Genomic DNA, 20,894 nt, shown 5'->3' with positions numbered 1-20,894 from the left:
ATCAAGTTGCGGATTAACATACCCTTGATCGCCTTCTGCCTTTTGGTTCTTATATGGTTGATGGTTTGTTCTTGTTTGATATATTTTGCCTAGAGCTTTGATCATATGAATTGGCTATTGTTACATGCTTATTGAAGTGAATACTGTTACCTTAGACTCTTTAAGGCCTTTCGGATTTGGGGATTTGTTCCCTACTTTGAAGTACCTTCTGCAAATACAGTTTCAGGAGCTTTTGGTGAACACGTGTTTCTCTCTTTGTGAGGGCTCTCCTCTGTGCATCTGTATTTTTACTTACGGATGAGGGAACCCTTCGCCTATGTCTGATTCCAGGAAGATATTGTGGAAAGAAAATATGCTAAAGAAATGTTTCTCTTGTTATAATTAAAATTTATTAGACATTTTGTATTTTTAAATTATTTAATTTTTATATAGAAGACTTGAGTAAAATAAATTTTTAAAAATATATATTTCTTAGAACAATTGAAAACTGTTTCTTAAGAACTAGTTTTTAAAAAAACAGTGGTTGAAATCAGACAATCCCTACTTTTTCCCTCTATTAATTCCCACAAAACAACCTTCAATGTAGATTGTTACAAAGGCTTAGCCTAACAAAATGTTAACAAACTTGGGCATTGTTTCAAACAAAGAATGCCATATGAGGATAAAAACCTGAGCGATCCACAATCATTTGATACCAAAGTTCTCAAATAAGAAGGTAACAAACACCAAAACCAGGTTTCATGCACGTTTTTATCACAACCATTCTGTCATCTAGAGCTCACCTCCGGTCACCTCGGTGCCTTCTATCACGATCATCATTGCTTTCCGTGCTATGCCTTTTATGACCTCGCTCTTCCCTCCTTCCTCCATTGCCATCACCATCAGCACTTCTCTTTCTGTAGCTTGGCTCGTCCCTCATGTCCCTCTTGTCCCTTCTGTCTTCATCAGCTTTTGTCTTTCTGTGATCTCTGTCATCCCTCCTATCCCCACGCCCATCATTGTCAGCGCTTCTCTTTCTGTAATCTCTGCCATCCCTTCCATCTCCATGGTCATCATCATCTGTATCTCTCTTTCTATAATCCCCAACATCCCTTCTATCTACATGCCTATCACCATCTGCATTTCTCTTTCTGTGGTGCCGTTCGTCTCTCCCGTCCCTCCTCTCTCTATGGCTATCACTATCTGCATTTCTCTTTCTATAGTCCCGCTCATCTCTCTCTCTTTTTCCTTCGTCTTGCCTCTCTCTATGTTTTTCTCTGTCAATTCTCTCTTCATGATGATATGGGTCTCTTCTGCTCCCACTCAAGCGACTTGCTCTACTTTCTTGGCCCTTGTCACTCTGCCTATGCCTATCATCAGAGTCTTTCTTGTCATGGTCCCTACGTTTCCAGTCTTCTGAACCTCGCCTGTTCAGTTTTTCTTTCTCAATTTGATCTTCAGGTCCATGGTCCTGGCGTCTCTTTTCTCGTTTTGGACTTTCTGAGGTGTCTTCATCAAAAACCATTTCATACCTACAACAGACATTTTACTGTAAGAGAGAGAGAGAGAGAGAGAGAGAGAGACTTATGGCTGCATGCAAGGTTACTAACCTAGAGTTATTATCTCCACCATGCTGAGTGTTGTTGTCTTTTAAGATGTATTTTGGAGGTTGTTGTTGCTTGGTGGGGCTCCCAGTACAATCCTTGGCAATGTGGTCGACTGCACCACATTTGAAGCAACCTGTTCCTACAGCCAATAAGAAATTGAATATTAACAGAATCACTAAGAGCATGGAAAAAAGTTACAATATGAGAAGTTATCTTGGAACTTTTATCTAAATTTTAGCAAAGATCAATTCTGAGGCATGTAGCAAACAACAGGAATCTTTATATAGGAACAGAAACCCAACATCATGAGCATTTTGGCCAAAAGAGGTGATAACTATTGCAGCATGTCGTCAAGAAAATTACAGCATGGCCATATATGAAAATGAATGGAAACAAACAAAATAAAACAATACTAAGTACAAGTTGTTATGATGTTGCAACCAACAGCCATATTACTATGCCCTCTGCAGAGCAGCAGTGGTCTTTTACCTTTGCCCGTTTGGTGATCTCTGCGCCTGTATTGGGACCACAGTTTTGAAACACTTTGACTGAAATCCACATGTATTCTCCGGTCATCAATTAACGCATTATCCATCTGACTTGAAAAATTAGGTAACTTACGTTAAGCAAGTTAAGTGTTGCCACAGCCAAACAAAAACATTCAATGGATTTTTTACATGCTTCATGACAAAGAAGTTGTTTAGTTGAGAACAGTGTAATTAGATCTGAAATACACATTATAAAAAATGGAATGCAGTTAAGCATAAAAATTTGAATCATAACAAGGAAGTTGTCTAGTTGAGAACGGTGTAATTAGATCTTAAATACACAGGTTATAAAAAATGGAATACAGTTAAGCATAAAAATTTGAATTTAAGGAAAAAATAATAACAATTCAAGAATACATGTGGCCTGTCCACACTGATGATACATTTCTAATTTCTAGAGTGCAGAAGAATGGCCTAGGATTTTGATACGGAAACAAAAGCAATATCTTTTTATATGACTAGTCATTCAAGTTTTCACTGATGAAATGCCAAATCTTATGATTCCAGGCAAGTACAGAAGTACTTCCATAGGAACTCTGGCACTTGAACATGATGCACTAAGCAGGAGCAAGCAAGCTTGTCAATTCAGCCAAACATTCATCTGTTGGGGATAAAGATCTGATGGGAAGTTTTTCATTTGGTATTAACAAACAAAATTTCATAATTGTAAATGAAACTTCTTGATAAGCAATCATGAAAGAAGATTTCAAGGCTCTAGTGTAGTATTTTTGGAGGAAAGCTAGGCTGGCTAAGGATTTTGAATGTGTTTTATTATCCTTTGTCTGTAAGGTTGATGCAGTGCGAGAAGTTAGAATCACTACTGACCCCACAACACCCGATAAAGAGAATTGTTTTTTCATTAATAAAAAATTGTGAAATGGATATTTTGGTGAAAATGTAGATAAATTTTCACCACAATAATTTACTCAGAGACAGGAAAAGTTTAGAGACGCATGTCCCTACAAATGCCACCTATACCCATTTGTACCAGGTCTCAAAACCAATGAAGAAAATTCATTTTCAAATTTGTTGCATGAGTAAAAGCCCATAGATGATGCATGATAGAAGAAGTAACTCATTTGGAATATGACAAAAATAGAAACGACTTTTGAATTCTGGCAAATGCAAGTCAAAGAGAAGGGCAATTTACCATTACTTGTAAGAGCTAAATTAAGCCTTTAAATACTTGTTATTCTTGCAGGATCCAATTAATTGATCATTCTATTAAAAATCATATTTATAGGACACATCAAGCCAACCTGAAGTGATTACATAAGGCTTCAGCAAGAAGTACGGCACATATTGCCTATTCCTGGGCAAGCAATGAGGCACAGTTGAAGATAGAATTGCGACTGAGGTTCATTTGTTTAGGTCCTTGGTTTCCTACTAAAATGACTTTTTTTGGTATGGATGGTGATGATCTAATTTGTGCATAATCTTTAAGGAAGTAGCATATTTTGTTGATTATCTATTTCTATATTACAAAGTGGCTTCCAAAGTGAGGGCCAGCAGCACATTCTCTTCTTTGGCATCAGTTAATCCATCCATGTCCCATGTCCATAAACAGACCCATTTACTCACTTATACCCCATTTTCAAGCAAATAGTTCCTGTATCTATACCATCCTTTGGTGTGCCCTTTTTTAGGCACTGTTAATATCTATCCACTTTTTGCCTATTAAAAAAAAAAAATCTACATCATCCTAACCTAGGCTATAATCTTAACCTAAAAACTAACATCCAAAGTCCTACTCTTCAAGTTTCAGCTGCATGAGAAGAGTAGAACACTGCAGTGACAAGAAGGATCCCAGTACAAAGTGCCTCTAAGGCTTGGCTCAGGCAATAAGGAATTGGGATGGGAAATGAGGAGGTTCTAAGTTCAATTCCATGCTTATATGAAAAAATAAAAATAGAGAAAAAAATTCAGTAAAAGGATGATTAGTGTGTGAATTTCAATTCCATGCTTATATAAAAAAATAAAAATAAAGAAAAGAAATCCAGTAAAAAGATGATATATGTTTGTGGATACCCAAGTTAGTTGAACTGCAAGAAGAAAAATAAACTAAGAAAAATAAACTTGTGTGTGTGCATGTGTGAGTGACCCAAGTTAGTTTAAATTGCAGGAAGAAGAAAAATAAACTTGCCTGAGGATTATATACATAAAGTAATCATATAAGAGTAGCAAGACAGGCAGACAGAGAATAGGGAACAAAATATAGTTCCAGTACCTTAAAATATGCTTGTTCACATGCCTCATTGGTCTCAAATTCTGCCACAACAAAATATAGCCAACAAAAATCAAGTTAGATCACCTGAATTATGGCCATATATCAAGAAGGAGAAACAATTAAGCATGTCTATGATCATATGAACATCAATATATTATATATAAACTAGAGAAAAAAGCCCAAATAAAGAAAGGGAAAAAATCTTGATACCCAAGATTATGTTATAAGTATGGCAGCTAGTGGTCTACTAGAGGTAATACCCACACCCATGGTCCAAGTCTTCCTAGGAGCTAGGAAAACATCTTCAACCTCTAACTACTGAATAGTAACAAGCTAACAATGCACCACTTTCAGCAGGAAAAGAAAAGGAAAGAAGTTATGATTTCCATTGGATAGAGGAAAATTTTTGTGAAATTTTGTTAAAGTACCACTTCAATCACTTCTGGTAGAAATGTCACAAGTAAGGTCCAACACATTCTCCCCACATCTGTTTCAATCTGCATTTTAATTTCTTCAATGGGATGGAAAGCATAGTTACCAATATGAGTGCATTATGCTTTCTTGTTCATGTTAACTTGGGGGAGGGGGGGTGGCGGTGTGTGGGGGGTTGGGGGGTAAAAGCGATTGTGCTCACCAATGAAAGCATAGCATAAACTGTCTCCAGTCTTGAAATCACGGATAATTTCCGCCCTGTCATGATTTATTGATGATGAGAAACATGTCTAGCACATTAAGAAATGGAAAAAGGAACAAGACGGTAGAAATATTTATAAACTTACGATATCACAGTTCCAAAACGTGAAAATATGGTATGCAAGTCCTCATCCTGCAGAAAAAAGTGAAAAACAAATAAAAAAGTGAACCTTAAGATGACAAAGCACAGTTACAAGTGATAGGAGTAGTACTTCACATCTAATCTTAGAAATTAGAATAGAAGGCAGTAAGATCTTGAGAGCTATAGCCATAGAAGGCATCCCTATAAATGCTATGATAAGAGAAGAAGCACTCACTTCAGTAACTGGATTCAGTTTACAAACAAATAGCACATTGTCAGGAGGCTTTATCTCAGCATCAGGAATGTCCCCAATCTGTGATGCACATAAGACAACTATGATGATCTATGTCATATAGACTGAAGATTACATTCTAATTTGGATATTAAATACTGGAACAAATATAAATGTAGCAGATGCTTACACTCTCAAGTACAACTGCACGAGAATGTGCCTCTTTTGAACGGATAAGCTCCTCAAGCTCCGATGTATCTAATTGCTCATCCAGGGGAACCCAATCATCTTCAAGTCGCACATCATCATCAACCTAAGTAGAGAGTTTAGAAGATATGGGTATGAAGAGAAATCTCTGGCCAAGAAAGCACAATTCTTTTTTTACTAGGAACAAACACTACGTTGATAATAAGTACAATAAGGATGAGCAACACTTCAAGCTAGTAGTACAAAGTCATAGCAAACACAAAACACAAAAACAGAACAGAAGTTCCATCACAAAGCAGCGTGAAAGCCCTTTCAAATGGCACCCACTGCAAAGCCCATTGACAGCAAACTAACCCGCTGCTGCTTAGCCAACTGAGATATCCAAGTAAAAAGAGCAACCCCAATCCTCTAGCACTATCAATGATTTTTTGCAACAAATAATCTAACCTCCACATACCTCAGCAAGGATGCCCTATTACAGTCAAGAACCCAGGAAACATCACAAATGTGACTTGAAACTTGACCAGGTAGATTCAATTTGCAACTGAATTTTCAACATGGAAGTGTTGTAATAAGTTGCAGGATTGAACCTATTTTCCTGAAACCATCACAATTAAACCAAGTTCTTTTTTCAATCGCAATTGTCATCCTGTACCCAGCCTGCCATTCCTGACTAAGAAATGGGACAAAGGTCAACCTTCTTTTTCCATTTTTTTTAATTCTTAAACACTCCCTAAGTTCATCTCTCACCTATCAAAAAAAAAATTGTATCCTATGCATAACAAACTTTTCTGTAACTTATTCCATTTTTTTCGGTTGATTTTGCCACTTACATCATGCATTGCTCGTCTTATTTTTCTTTTTCCTTTTTTTTTATGAGAAACAACAGTATAGTATATTGAAGTAAGTAAAAATAAGAACAAAGAAGGATGAGAAATCCTCCAAAAAATACACAAAAGAAAGCAAGAACCTCCAAGTTCAAGAATCTATACAACTATGAGGTTCCACAAGCTATGTCCCAAGTGGGAATATACAAAAGTAATCTATCCTTACTAGCCCACACCTTTGGAACTAGACACCAACATCCAATCAAGTTGGATCAAATTAAGGGGGAACACCTTCAAAAGTTGTGGTGCATGATGCCCAAAAGGAAGCTAAGAAATGAATTATTTCTAGAGACCCTCTGAAGTTCTCGCTTTGTCCTAAAAAATCTTATCATTTCTCTCCCGCCACACAATCCACATCAGCCCAAGACAAGCAAACTTCCGCAACACCGTGCCTCTACTGGAATTTCTCAATCCTCCATATGAAATAATCATCATGTCACATATAGTCCTAGAAGGAACCCAATCCATATGAGCCAAGCTGAATAGTCTGTGCCAAAGCCCCAAACTTAAAGGGCAATGTAAGAAGATATAATCTACCGTTTCACCACTCTCCATACACAACAAACAAAACATCAAGACTGAGGGCTTTGTAGGATCTTCTTGGCTGTAACATGTCATTGGTGTTTACCTTCTTGAGTGTCACTAATCAAGCAAAGGATTTTACCTTAAATGGGGCTAGGGATTTTCAAACAAAATCAATATGGAATGATGGAGTTTGATTGATATGGTTGAATAAGACTGAAAAGAACGACTTTACTATGAATAAACCTGAAGAAGACAGGGACCAAGCTCTTGAGTCATGACCAAATGGAGATAAGTGCAAGTGTGAAAGAGAGAACATGAGTCTTTCAAGATCTTCTATCTCGAGATCTGAAAGATTGCGATAGAAGTTTAGATTTCAAGAGAAAGGATTAGAGGACCTAAGAACTGATGAGATAGTGAGGTTTTAAATTGTGACAATTCTGAATAGACCTAGGAATTAAGAGCACAAAGGTCGATCCCCTCACCACAATTCTTCCCAGAACCGAATTCTTGACCCATCTCCCATCCCCATCCGAGTGTATTTGGAAAATTTTGGAAAGACCTATGCAATGGCCTTCCAAGGACAACGATGTGACAATCCAACTGCAGTGTTCGCATCCCACCCATTGGTATGTGTCCCATAAATGCTTAGGATAACCTGATGCCAAAGAGCGTACCTTTCCTCAAGATACCTCCAAAGCCACTTCCTTAATAGAGCATGATTCCTTACAAAATTTTTCCCAAACCCTAATCCCCTTTGCCCCTTAGCCTTACACACTAAGTCTCAACTAACAAGATTGTCTTTCTCATGCTCCTCAAACCCTGTCCATAGAAAATCTCTTTGCAATTTCTCAATTTTCAACGCCACTAAAGAAGGAATCTTGAACATGGAAGGAAAATAGCTAGGGATATGAGATAAGCACGAGTTAATAAGAGTTATCCTCCCACCTAAAGACAAAAAGGCTTTTTTCTACCCATCCAATCTTTGCAAAACTCTCTTCATCACCGAATCCTAGAATACACCTGCCTTTGAGATCCCCCAATGGAAGTCCCAAGTAAGGAATAGGCACTCCAACACCTTGCAATCAAGGACCAAAGCCATTCTATCGAGTTGATCTAGATCAACATTGATGCCAAAGAGGGTACTCTTCTCTAGATTGACTTTAAGTCCATAAATATGCCCAAACACTACCAAAATTATCTTACGAGTTTCCAATTCTTTTAGAGAAACTCTTGAAAAAAATATGGTGGCATCTGTAAATTGCAAGTGGGAAATAGTAGTCCCACTCCTTCCAACCCCAAATCCTTCCAGTAACCCACTCTCCACAGCCCTCAACATCAATCTACTTAGCACATCGACTATAATGGTAAAGAGAAATGGAGATAAAGGATCTCCTTGTCTCAATTCTCTAGAAGCTTTAACCCACCTTTTGGCATTACCATTTACTAGAACTACAAAAGAGACAAAGGATAAACTACCTCTCATCCAAGTCCTCCATTTAGATCTAAACCCTTCCTTCCAAGTGCATGGTCTAGAAAGCCCCAATCCATGTGGTCATAAGCTTTTTCAAAACCCAAATAATCAAAACCCCACCTAAAGCCCCACAAGCTAGAAGGAAGGCCAAATCCTTATTCCTAACTGACCAAACACTCCCCACAAACCTCCCTTTTTGTTTCTTGGAACATCACAATTTTTGGATTCTCCTTTCGCAAAAAATCTTTAATCACCCTTCTTCTATTTCTGGATCCCAATCCTCGAGTATTCCAATTGATGATCCTCATAACAAGACTTCTCTATCCCTAACCTCCAACCAACGGCTCCTAGTTAACCAAGGAAGGCTTGTACTTTTGCCCAACATACACCTTATCCATCACTGATGTTCTATTAATTCCCAAAGGTGTGATGTTCTGGTGACACTTGACTAACTTGATGTTCATAGAGGACATAATCGAGAGGGCCTTGGCCACTTTACTGGGGGGAAGGCCCTCTAAGAAAAAACCTTATGAAGCAGGCCAATCTGTTTCTGGGTTACAAGACTCATTAGGGATGCTAGTCACAGTCCTAAAGAAGGCACTACCCTCAGACACTTGGTTCAGGCAAGCTAAATGAGACTCCACGGCTTCAGGAATGGGACTGCCAACACCATGCCCATGCAGCACACCGTCCTCATTTGCTTGTCTTAAACGCTACCAACTATTGGATAGACCACTCATATTAGCCAGCTTATGCTGAGCCAATGAAAAGTAAACTGTAAGGTTTCAAATCAACTCAGTACCATTAACTTCCAATTTCAGGCTTCAAATACTGTTTGAACCACGTCAAAAAGATATTAAATGTATAATGAGAATGCATTTCTAATGAGATGAACTAAAACATATCCATTGGTCATGGACCACCTTGAACCACACGAAAAAATTAGGTACTATTTGGAAACTGAATGAAATGAAATGATAAGAATTTGGTTCATGTACCCTTTAATATCCTTTCAATTCTTCACACTTGCTATAAGAAAGAGGACCTCATTTCAACATTAACCATTTTGAGAACTTCAGTGATTGTATATTTTCACATGGGAAACATGTTCTTTCAAGTGCTATTGAAATTGATTATCAATCATTTTAACTGAGTTTCAACATGCCTCATAAATAAATACATAAATAAAACCTCGCATCAATGATTACCTCATCCTTTGGCTTTCCTTCTGGAGAAGCGTCAGGAATTAACTCAGTGAGCTGGGAAGGATCACCAAAAGGATCATCCAATATATAAGTGTGTTTGATTCTGTCAAAATAGGAGGGATTTTTAGTTCATGTCGCATATGATAGAATACAAAAGGAGAAAAAATATCATTAAATTAAATATAAACAAAAGTGAAACAAACCGGATATTTTTATATGGTCTCCCTTTATCATCCACATAAGCTTCATTTATCCTCGTTAGTGTCTCAAGCCCTTCTGCAACCTCACCAAAAACCTACAGTGGTAAACAATAAGATTTCATTAAATTTACTAGAAGAAAGGGATTCCCCTTGGAAGAATAAGAATGATCAAAGTTACAACTTTACATTTTCCATCAAAACCATAATAGTTTCCAACTAAAGTCTACTCTCTTATTTTTCAAAAACTGGTAAATGGTCAGCCCACAAAGAAACCATGTAGAACATAAAAGTTTGTAGAAACGGCTGACCATTCCCAAAATCATCTCATTGAAGTCCTTCAATAGTCCTGTATAAAATTCCAAAACACAAATAGTAGTGGATAACTTTCCTAATATCCCCATAATATAACCATCCCAAAGATGAGAGCATTAAAAGGGTAACACTCACATTCTGCAGTATATAAATAGAGTAAAATCATCTTAATTTCCTGTAGATGATACGATTATCTATGATAATACTAATGACGATAATGGTAATAGTGATAGTTATAGTAATAATAATAGTATTGATGGTAACAGTAATAGTGATAGTAATAGAAATAATAATCATAATAACAACAATAATTCTTTGCAAGACAATAGGCCAACAATCTAGAAACTCTCAACACCATCATCTAGATTTCTTTTCCTTTTTTTTTTTTTTTTCCTTTTTATCATAAATAACCATTTCACTGCATTGAAAGAGTAAGTACATTCAAAACACCTTAAATCTATACTAAGGCACTGCAAACAGGGTGACCAAAATGAACATTTTACATTGACATTCCAAATCCAGGAATTCTCCCTGCTTATGGTATAAAGAAGGGAACTCACTTGCTGTAAGCCTGTAACCACTTTTATAATCTTTAGAGTGATGGTTAGTCATGAAGTTTCATTTATTAGGGAAGCAATCATATAGCAGGTAGAGGGGATTATATCATCATTCAACTCTGAATCCTACCTCACTGAAAATCACAATAAAGCACAAAATATACAAGATGTAATGTACATGTGTTTGTCTATCACATGTCATCTCTTTCATCCTTCCACTTCTCAAAAATGTAGAGAATGAGTCCAAGATGCTGGTAGCCAAACTGAGAACCAACCACAAGCTCTTCAAATTACACCATTCAAAAATACAAATCACTAGAACAATAACTGAAAATAGCCTCAGACAGAAATAGTCTCTTGAAATCCATAAGGTGAATAAGATAAGTAACAAATGTTGCAAGGATCCCATCAGGACAATCATGAATTAGAACAAGGGAATTGAGCACATGCATCCCTTCAAGGGTTGATATAACAAATATCATTCAGGATTCATTTGATAATGAAAAATCATGGATGAGGAGACTTACAGTATGCTTTCCATCCAGGTAGTCTAGATCATCACGCAGCGTGAAATAGAACTGAAAACAAAAGCAGTTTCATGAGTTCTTAACATAACTTCAGAAACATCTACAAATAGGATAAATAGGATACAAGAGGAAAAATGACTTGGAAATTTTTTATTTATGTGGGAACGTTTAACAATAAACATGAGCCAATTATACCTGAGAAGCATTAAGATTCTCTCCTGCACTAGCCATGGCAACAGTTCCTGTTTTTGAATGCTTTAAATCCAGATGGACCTCATCATTGAAAAAGCGAGCTTGATCACCATATAGAAATCTGAAAAATAACACATGAGCATTTGAGATTGTGTAGAACCAATTTTACTCACAGAAGTAAACAAAAAGGGAGCAATAAAACAGGGGAAAACAAAAACTTCAAGGATAGAAACAATGTGATGCTTTTATTTGAGATAGATTGGTGCAAAACACATCATATCTAGAACCAAATCACTATCAGATGAAATTGAGCAATACAGCACAAAAAATAGTTCAGAGCTATCAATGGAAAATATAGGATTGTGCAACTTCCTCTGTAAGAAATGTAGTGATATTCATCTCATCAACCAGAATATGCAAAGTTTCTTACTTGTAGATAGAATCACCACCAGTCCCCGTTGCAGTCGGGTCACCAGTCTGTGCCGTAAAATCCTTCTGAACCATGTGAAACAGACAACCATTGTAATATTTGATCCTGCATTGCCCAAAAGTCATGATACTGAACCAAAACAATATACATCCAAAGATCATACATATCAGAGTAATTGAGAGTCTCCTCTAGAACACACAACACACAAATATGAGATACTCTTGACTCTGCTAAAGGATTACTAGGGATATCATTATGTCTTTCTGCTAAACAGTTCTAAGAGTATCATTTTTCGGTATATAAAGTTTTACTAATTTTTTCCTACTTGATATGGCAGCCAACATGATAGCTCTCTAATTTATCTTGTGCTAAATTGAGAAACATGGAAGCTGGAAAAATAAGTAGGTAAGCATAACACTTGCACCAATTTGACACAAAAAAAAAAAAAAAAAAAAAACCTAACTCTACACAAATTTGACACAAACAATAAATTTTCATGTTTTCTTGTGTTATTGATAGACTTTTCTTTTTACTGTCATTGCACAACCAACAGATAGGCACATAAAGAGTAATATTTATGCTCTACAAATAAGATAAATGAAATATTTTCTGATGCATTGTCATCTATAATGTTTATACTAGTTCAGCATTTGAAACTCAAAACCAAAGTTGTGTTTTTCCATCTAAACTGATTTGAGCATTGGTGGTAAAAGGACAGAACAAGACACCTTCAAGTTTAATGTCAAGGTCCAAGTTAAAAGTTTCTTTCTTCATAAATCAAAAACAAAAATAAAAACAGAAAAACACACACGCAAGCCATTTAAAAAAAAAAAATCATTTCTTGTCCTCCATTTTCAAAGCAAAACACCGCAGACTGAAGATTTTATTAAACCAAATCAGGACACCCACAACAATACTCCGTTTGGCAGCTGAGAAAATTTTACATCCCATGTTTCTCATTCTTTGGGATCCTAGAAAACAAAAGCTTACATTCAGACTGAAACAAATTCAACAACTAAGGTTAGATGATTATGATTCATCGATTTTCAAGGGGGGTTGAAAAATTACAACCCCCACAGTTCCCATTTTTCCTGTCATTTTCTCAGCAACCAAACAGAGCAGAACAATGCCGCGGAAGTTTCAGGAAAACCCAAAAAAAAAAAAAAAAAAAGCCCTAGCGACTAAAACATCACAAGGGAATGAATGAAAGCACATCGTACAACAGGATTCGAACAAACAACTATTCCAATTCGAATAATCACTCTCAGTTGTAATCCAAAAACACCCATAAATTAGCCTAATGTTTTATAAAGGCATAAGAAAAACGAGTGTTTGGGTGCCCAGAAAATGAATAGACAAGAAGGAAAAGGGGAAAGCAAGCGTACTTGCAGAGCTTTAAGAAGTTCTTGGAGGTGAGAGGACAGCGATCTGTGTACAAATCCACCACTATGTCCCCCAAACTCGTCACTATCAACACTGACATTGTTTATCTCTTCTCCCTTCTTCAATATTCGCGACCTGACCCAGTATTGCTTCGAGCTATAAAATAGATATGGAAAGGAGCAAAGGCGATGCTACTGTGAATTTCGAGTCCGACCCTGTTTGGCAGGCAAGAAAAATGTGTAGGAAAAGGAATCAGTGATAATAAAATCCAAATTCTGTTGTAATGACTAATAATGTTGTTTGTTTTCGTAATTCGGATGAATTACATCTAGGCCCTTATTTTTTACGATAATTGCATAGGCACCTCCTCTAATTTCTAAAATTATACTAGCACTCTTTGAACACTGGTCAAACTTCAAATACATCCCTTGTTGTTATCTTGCCATATATCCGACAACATAGTTGAATTTATGAAAAATGCTAGAAACGTTCTTATTACAGCAATAACAATAAATTAAAACAGCTTTTCTTTTCTTTGGCATTTTTTTTTTATCTTTATTAACTTTTTCTTCCTCCGTCTTGAAAGATAAAAATAAAATATTTTCCGGGAAAATCTAAAAATGCTATGTTTGGTTATGTTTGATTCCTATAAGGAAAACGTTTCCAACTCTAAAAATGTGATTTTCTTGATCTTCTTTTTGGTCTATAGACCTTAAATTCCAAATGTTACAAAAAAAAATTAAACTAACTCACATCTCCTCAAATTTATATTCTCATTATCATAGACGTGTTTGCATGTTGTTCTTATAATCGATGTAATAGCCTTAAGGATTTAGATTTTGAAATTAATAATATCATTTTGGGAGGAGAGCAAAGGTTGAGACCTTAAAAGTTCCTTAAGTGTTTTTAAAATGCGTTTTTAGACTAAAAAATGTTTTTTAAGAAAAATCAAGTGCGTTCAATAATAATTCTATAAAATGTTTTTAATCTTTATAATATTTGAAAGATAAAAAAATTTAAGTGTTAGAAAGTTTAAAAACACTTCTTAAAATCACTACCAAATAAACTCGTAAAGTTTAAAAAACATTTTTTAAAATCACTTATAGTATTGAAAAACCATTCAAATGTTTTCCGGATAAATACATTCAAGTATTAAAAATGCTAAAAATACTTTGTAAAATCACTCTCAAATACATTATTTAAAGTGTGATTAATAATGATTATAATAAGTTTTTCTAATCTTTTCAACAGTTTCACTAAAGTGTTTTAAGTGTTAAAAACACTTTCTATAATTATTATCAAAACTTGTTTGATAGTAATTCTAGAAGATGTTTTTAATATTTTTAATACCTGAAATTTTTTTATCATTTAAGTATTAAAAATGTTAGAAATATTTTCTAAAATCACTTTTAAACACACTCTCAAACAATTTTTTAGAATATATTTCATAATAATTTTAAGAAGTATTTTTATTTTTAATACTCGAAAGAAATAAAATTTTGAATTCTTTAAGCTCTTGGTCTTTAAGTGACGCCACGTGTAGTTGGAGAAACATAAATCCTTTAAAGACATCCCTTTGTCACAAACACGAGAGCGACTCTTGTCCTCTCATTCTTCAATTTCTTGATTTCAAAACCATCCAAAATAACATAATTCCTTAAAACATGCCCAAAAGCATGAACATCATCCAACAAAAGCCCCTTTCTCAATGTTATCTTCCCTTGGTTGCTAACACTAATGTCTCCACTCCTACGCATCTAATAACAATCCAAAAATCCAAATTAACTTGTTAAGACTCTTAATTAGAAATCTACTAGAAAGAAGGGATTAAGGACTCATCTTTAATCGGTTTGAGAACACTAAAATTGCATTATAAAGGTGAAAAATACAATTTTATAGCTATCAATATCGGTCTTAAATAGCATTTGAATATATTTAAGGAATTCTTCAAATTGATTTTAGGTAACAAATAGATCAAACTAAATGTATTTAGAACATGCTTAACAGTGATTCTAGTGAAAATGTTTTTAATTTGTTGCAGTGTTTATGTGAAAAACACTTTTAATATTAATAAATTACCAAAAAGGACATAAAATTTTAATTACAAAAAATAGTATGATAAACAAAAAAAACTTTTCATTACAACAAATTATATAAACATCAATCTTAAAAAAATAATATACATTTATATTGTTAAAAAAAACCTAAAAATAATTTTTTTTTTTATGATTTAAATAAAAATTTGAAAAATATTTACAAAAAGAATTGGATTAATAAATAAATATCAATCATGATATAAGAAATTATTTGATTATATATTAGTTTAAAATTAATAATTTTTTATAACTATTTTAAAACTTTAAAAAATATTTACAAAAAACATCTAATTCAATAAAAAAAACATTGAATAAAAGATAATTTTCAAAGTAAAACAATATCTGATTACCTATTAATTTCTCAAAAAAAAAAAACATTTTCTAATTAAAAATAAATAAGAAGACAAATGTTTTCATAGCAAAAAAGAGGAAAAATTATATTCTTAGAGTGATAATCAAACATCAATGTCAGATAATTTCCTCCCCCAACAAAACTCAACTTCAAGGCCTGAGGATCTCTGCTTTCAGAAACTTGAGATAGGCTCTAGATTGCATTTCTTAGACCAACAAACCCATAAAGAAAAAACCATATTTCCATCAGATGGCAGAATAAAACCTTCTAGGAATCCGATGCAGGTACTCAATCAAACCCATGTAGATATGGTTTAAATTTTTATACCAGTAACTAATTGAATGCAGCTGGAGAAACATTAGAGAAAATATAATAGATAAACTTTTTAGGAAATTAATTTAAAGAGGGTATTTTTCCCGAATGGGGATGATCTTAGTGTTATCTGATGTACAACAAAAGAATGTTACTTGTTACCACTTAGCAGTTTTGGCCTGTCTATCTAATATTATTCGATAATAATTAATGATGCATAGTTAGTGTCACAGTTTGCCCCCAATTTTGCACAAAAGTGAAAAAATGCCCCTTGTTCCCACTTCCCATCCATGGCATTACTATTATTATTTCAATAACTCAATCCTAGAATGCCTTGACCTTCCTCTTGTTCTTGTACCAAAAATCAGCATTTACAAATGTAGTCTTTAGGTTCTGCTGCCATGTGTTATTTCATCTTTTCTGTTGTATGATTTTTTTCTGTATGTGCTCAAAATAAGTGGACCATTAAATAGATTGCTTATCCACAAAAAGGTTATCTTTAGGAAAATTCATATCTAATGCCATTTAGAGCGTATATTCATATTCTGTCAATATTAACAGATTTCCAAACCATCTATAGACATTTGAGGTCATATGGTTCATAACTAGGAAACAAAGTTATACTGTTATATTGATGGCATTATTATTATTCTATGAAAAAAATTATTTTTGACAAGCCTAATTTCACGGATTGATTAACAAATTTCTCTAGCCTGAAGAAAACGTTGCTCCAATGGCTCTGGGACTAGCAACTTTTGTACTTGTTGAAATCCCTCTCTCATGACAAAAAAATCTACTCAACTTTATCTTGTTTATAATACCCTGGGTACCACCATGTTTACCTTAAGTTTGCCTGCAAAGGGAGGTTTCCACAGCAGCAACCCCTGAATATCATACAAACTTCAAATCTGAATCCATTTCTACAAGACTAGTTACCAATAAAAAAACAAGAAAACGAGAAACAAACAAACATTTTGATGTTCAGAAAGGTTTGAAGCATCATGCAAACACAATCACAGCAAGCATATAACTACATTGCAGTCAAAAGCAAATCAATCATATGGTTTTACTAATTGAAAGCAGGTCCCCTCACCAGAAACAGAACATTAAGTAAATGATTATTTGAACACAATCATTCAAGTTTATTGCAAGCGTGTAAAGGAGTTTCCCGTGCAATGATCAATAACAGCAGAGAATGGCAAGATAAAATGTCTGTACTGCAGCTAATTAAATAAATCCCAAATATATACTACTCATTACATGATGTGTCAGTCTCAAATAACACAAAGCCCCCTCTTTTGCACTCAATCTCAAATACCTAAATAATAGTTACACAATCATCTTCATGTCAAAAATACAAAGCAGGGCCTCTGTTTCCTGCCAGATTTACGATTCATCTAAAAAAATCTGCAAGTGAGTAAGCCTTCTTTCTTCCACGTACAAATATCAACAGGGCATTGAAAATCCAACATTCCAAAAAATGTCGCCATTCCAACAAAGAGCAACACAATGTACCCACTTTCAGCTGACAGCTACATTGCTTGCTTCAAAATCGCTAATAACTTAACCCAAAAAGACTAAATTGAAAGAACTCTAAGCTTTTGACCTCCTGAACTCAAACCAAATCTCATAATGATTGAAGAGTAAACTATCATGTGTATGATAGGCATCATACTCAAGTCCTAAACTTGTAAGCCTCTTTGTGCACTCCTCTCCTCCCAAACATGAGCAGAACTTTATATTATTTTTGACAATAGAATTGAGATCGTATTCCTCTTGGAAATGAGTCTAAGACCTGAGCAGACCCCTGCCGGAAAATAGAAGACCACCATAAAATAGGCATAGAACTCATGGTCAGGCTCAGATAAGACTCTTCATGGTCTAGAACACCAAAGAAAGGGGGCAACTTCCTATTAGGCAACTTCTTAAAGTCAAGACTCTTCAAAGGCCATAGATATGATTAGAGGTTATACCAGAAAGGTCTAGGACTTCAATTACAGACTCCAAACTTTTTCAAATCACTAGAAGCGACTTTATTGGAAGTAACTTTTAATTGCTTGTCAATCATTCATTTCCAATTATTTTAATTTTTTATACACTTCAAATTCCTGTGCACTATTCTAGTTTCTTTACTTTTTTGCACATTTACTTTTCTACTAGTTTAACCTATTATCAAATAGCTTAAATTAGATTTGGCTCTCTAATTTGCACAACCCTTAATAAAGTGAAATTATTAAAGCCCTCTTAGGTAAGTTAGACAAAGTGTACAGGAAAGGGTTCCCCTTTTTTTACCATCACCGGGCATGATCAACCCACATGGTTCAGAGCTCGAATTCTCTAGTTCTAGGCTAATACATTTTCTCAGGATTACATATGCACTATGTTCACTTGGCAACAAGATTGACTTGGCTAATTTCAGGACTCGTCATCTTTGAATTGAAATTTGACCAAGAAATTATTTCAGACCTTATTTTAGCCCAGTGAACTAGTGGCACTAGTTTAAGCAAGGTGATGGCAGCAAAGACATGTGGTTGGAGTCTACAAATAAAACAAGATGACTTGCAGCCAAAGTCACCCATTGTGAAAGAATTAAATTTTCAAAGGTATATATATATATATATATATATATATATATATATATATTCCCTTTTCATTTCCATGTCTTTCCTCTCTTGTGTACTCCCTTGATAGATATGATTCAAGTTAAATGAAGGTACAGAGACATTGAGAAGGCCACTAAGGTCACCAAGTAAAAACATAAATAGAAATGAACAATAGGATTCATGAGCAGGACTGCCATCCCAAGATGAAAGGACAAGCTTGAATTATGGCGGGACCTATTCCTACATTTTCATTTCTAAAATGCTAAATGCAAATAAATAAATAAGAATGCTAGCAGTGGATCTTTATCTTGGAGATGATTCTCTAGTACCCATATGGAATTTTTTTTATTTTTTAATAATAATACTAATGTGAAGAATAAAAATCACAAAATTAAAGACAAATAAACAGCAATGAGACAACAACCATATCAAACAGGCTCTAAATAACAAGATATTACCAAACAAAGTTTTTCTTCCTTAAAAAAGAAACGGACCTGCAACACTTGAACTCAAAAACCCTAAACAGAGCAATTGCATATGTGAACCAGAATATAGGATGAGAGTCTTAGAGAGAGAAGTACTAGGAAATGAGACTCGACTGCTCTATTGAAAAATAGATCTAAAACTATTAAGGCTTGGAAGTAATTCCTGTAAAAACATTTGAGGATTTACAGATTTTATTGATACTTGATAGCACTTGTTAATATCACTCAATGAAACCATTTCATTTTCTCATACTTTCCTCCTAACCAAACAATCCTAAAACCCAAAACCCTAACCAACATTTCAAGACAATCAAACATTAAAAAAAAAAAGGAAAAGAAAAACAAGAAAAGAACAGAGGGTTACCTTTGATCAGATCAATGATGTCGAATGAAAGTGGAGTATCTTTTCTACTGTGTAGTCTCGGATAGAGAGTGATCGAGGAGGAGAATGAAGGAGTGAGAGACATGAGTGAAAGGGAAGGGGAGGTATTGGGAATCACTTGGGGGCATTTTTGGAATATTCCAAAAATTTTGAAGTGTTTTTTTTTAAAAACACCTGTAAAGTGATTCTCTAGAAATCACTTTAAAGGTTTTCCCCGATTTTCAAATGTGTTTTTTAAAAATTGCCAAACATCTTTTATTTTCATCCAAAATATAAATATTTTTTAAAATAACTGTAAAATGAGCTCTTAGAGTCGGTTTGATGCTATTTTAGTTTAAAAGTGTTTTTGAAAAAAAAAATTTTGTTGTTTGATAAAATTTATGAAACACTTTTAAATATCTGATAAATAACTTATAATATTGCAAGATCATTTGCAATATTTTCTGAATAAACATTTGATAATTGGTTTTCTTAAAAACACTTCCAATAAAACACTTTCATTAAAAACATTTCGAGTAGAAACACTATCAAACACGCTTTTTTAATTGCGTTTGACTGTGTTTTTACTTGAAATGTTTTTAATGGAAGTGTTTTCTCTTTATAAAAAAAATCATTAGTAAGTATTTTCCTAAAAAACATTATAAGTAATTTTTTTAATATTACAAATGATTTTTCAGATTTTCAAAAGTATTTCATAAATTTTGACAAACAACTCATTTTTCTCAAAAACACTTTTTACATTAAAAACACTTCTAAAAATTACTATCAAACGGATGCTTACTAATCTTGATCAATCAAAATATAATCAAATATTGGTATTATATCTTAAAAAAATTATACTCTTCCCTAAAGTTTCAGTCAAACTAAATCCCAAAACCAAATCAAGTTATTTAGTCACAAATTTGGTTCAAAACAACTTATTTAAAATCATGGTTACAAATTTCAATGAAAAAAAGAAAACAAAATTTTGAAATTGAAAAACAAAAAGTATCCAAGTGATCACTTAATAAATTATTTAAACTTAAAATTGAAAAATTAAGGTTATATTCGTTTATTGGAAGATTTAAGGAATAGGAATGAAAGCAAACTTTTACTTAGATGTATATAGAAAAATTAAGGGCAGAAAAATGATTAAGAAATATAGCGTCTGTTTGATAACTTTCTTTTATAACAGTTTTGTGAAACCAAAGTTTGGTTAATCTTGATTTTGATGATAACAAAACAAAGTTTAGAACTAATGACTACATTTTAAGTGTGATTAGGCAAGACGACTTCCAAAGTGGCAATCCAAAGACAAATCAAGTTTAGGAGAAATCATGAAGAAAAAGACCACCTCAAAGAGAAGAGTTTTTCAAGACCAAAACTTCTTAAGATCTCTTTGTAAGGTTGTTGGTGCACTA

General features: G+C 34.2%; 1 protein-coding gene across 2 annotated transcripts; it reads right to left on the bottom strand.

The window, feature by feature from the left end:
* Nucleotides 1–523: 523 nt before the first annotated feature.
* LOC100266806 (peptidyl-prolyl cis-trans isomerase CYP59) lies at nucleotides 524–13,539 on the bottom strand. Of its 2 annotated transcripts, none has more exons than XM_010646578.3 (14): nucleotides 13,267–13,539; nucleotides 11,882–11,986; nucleotides 11,455–11,572; nucleotides 11,260–11,310; nucleotides 9,867–9,958; nucleotides 9,667–9,766; nucleotides 5,559–5,681; nucleotides 5,372–5,449; nucleotides 5,141–5,187; nucleotides 4,996–5,051; nucleotides 4,362–4,402; nucleotides 2,076–2,181; nucleotides 1,590–1,719; nucleotides 524–1,511 (listed from the first exon to the last, which is right to left on the bottom strand). In XM_010646578.3, the coding sequence occupies exons 1-14, from the start codon at nucleotides 13,362–13,364 to the stop codon at nucleotides 779–781; spliced, it is 1,878 nt and encodes a 625-aa protein (XP_010644880.1). In that variant the 5' UTR covers nucleotides 13,365–13,539; the 3' UTR covers nucleotides 524–778. The 2 variants fall into 2 exon arrangements, with proteins under 2 accessions (XP_010644880.1, XP_002266085.2); XM_002266049.4 differs by having other exon boundaries at nucleotides 1,590–1,725; nucleotides 13,267–13,536.
* Nucleotides 13,540–20,894: the final 7,355 nt, after the last annotated feature.

The sequence above is a fragment of the Vitis vinifera genome, chromosome 19, assembly GCF_030704535.1.
Source record: "Vitis vinifera cultivar Pinot Noir 40024 chromosome 19, ASM3070453v1".
In the NCBI taxonomy this organism is placed as follows: domain Eukaryota; kingdom Viridiplantae; phylum Streptophyta; class Magnoliopsida; order Vitales; family Vitaceae; genus Vitis; species Vitis vinifera.
The sequence above is the reverse complement of the archived record's forward strand: the minus strand, read 5'-3'. Positions and strand labels throughout refer to the sequence as shown.

Bases quoted from the DNA above. Each gene is read 5' to 3' on its own strand.
- LOC100266806 (XM_002266049.4), bottom strand. From the start codon at position 13,364: ATGTCAGTGTTGATAGTGACGAGTTTGGGGGACATAGTGGTGGATTTG. The intron at 11,573-11,881 runs GTAAGAAACTTT...GTTATTTTTCAG, and splicing joins GGTGGTGATTCTATCTACAA to ATTTCTATATGGTGATCAAG. The intron at 5,188-5,371 runs GTGAGTGCTTCT...TTTTTTCTGCAG, and splicing joins AACTGAATCCAGTTACTGAA to GATGAGGACTTGCATACCAT.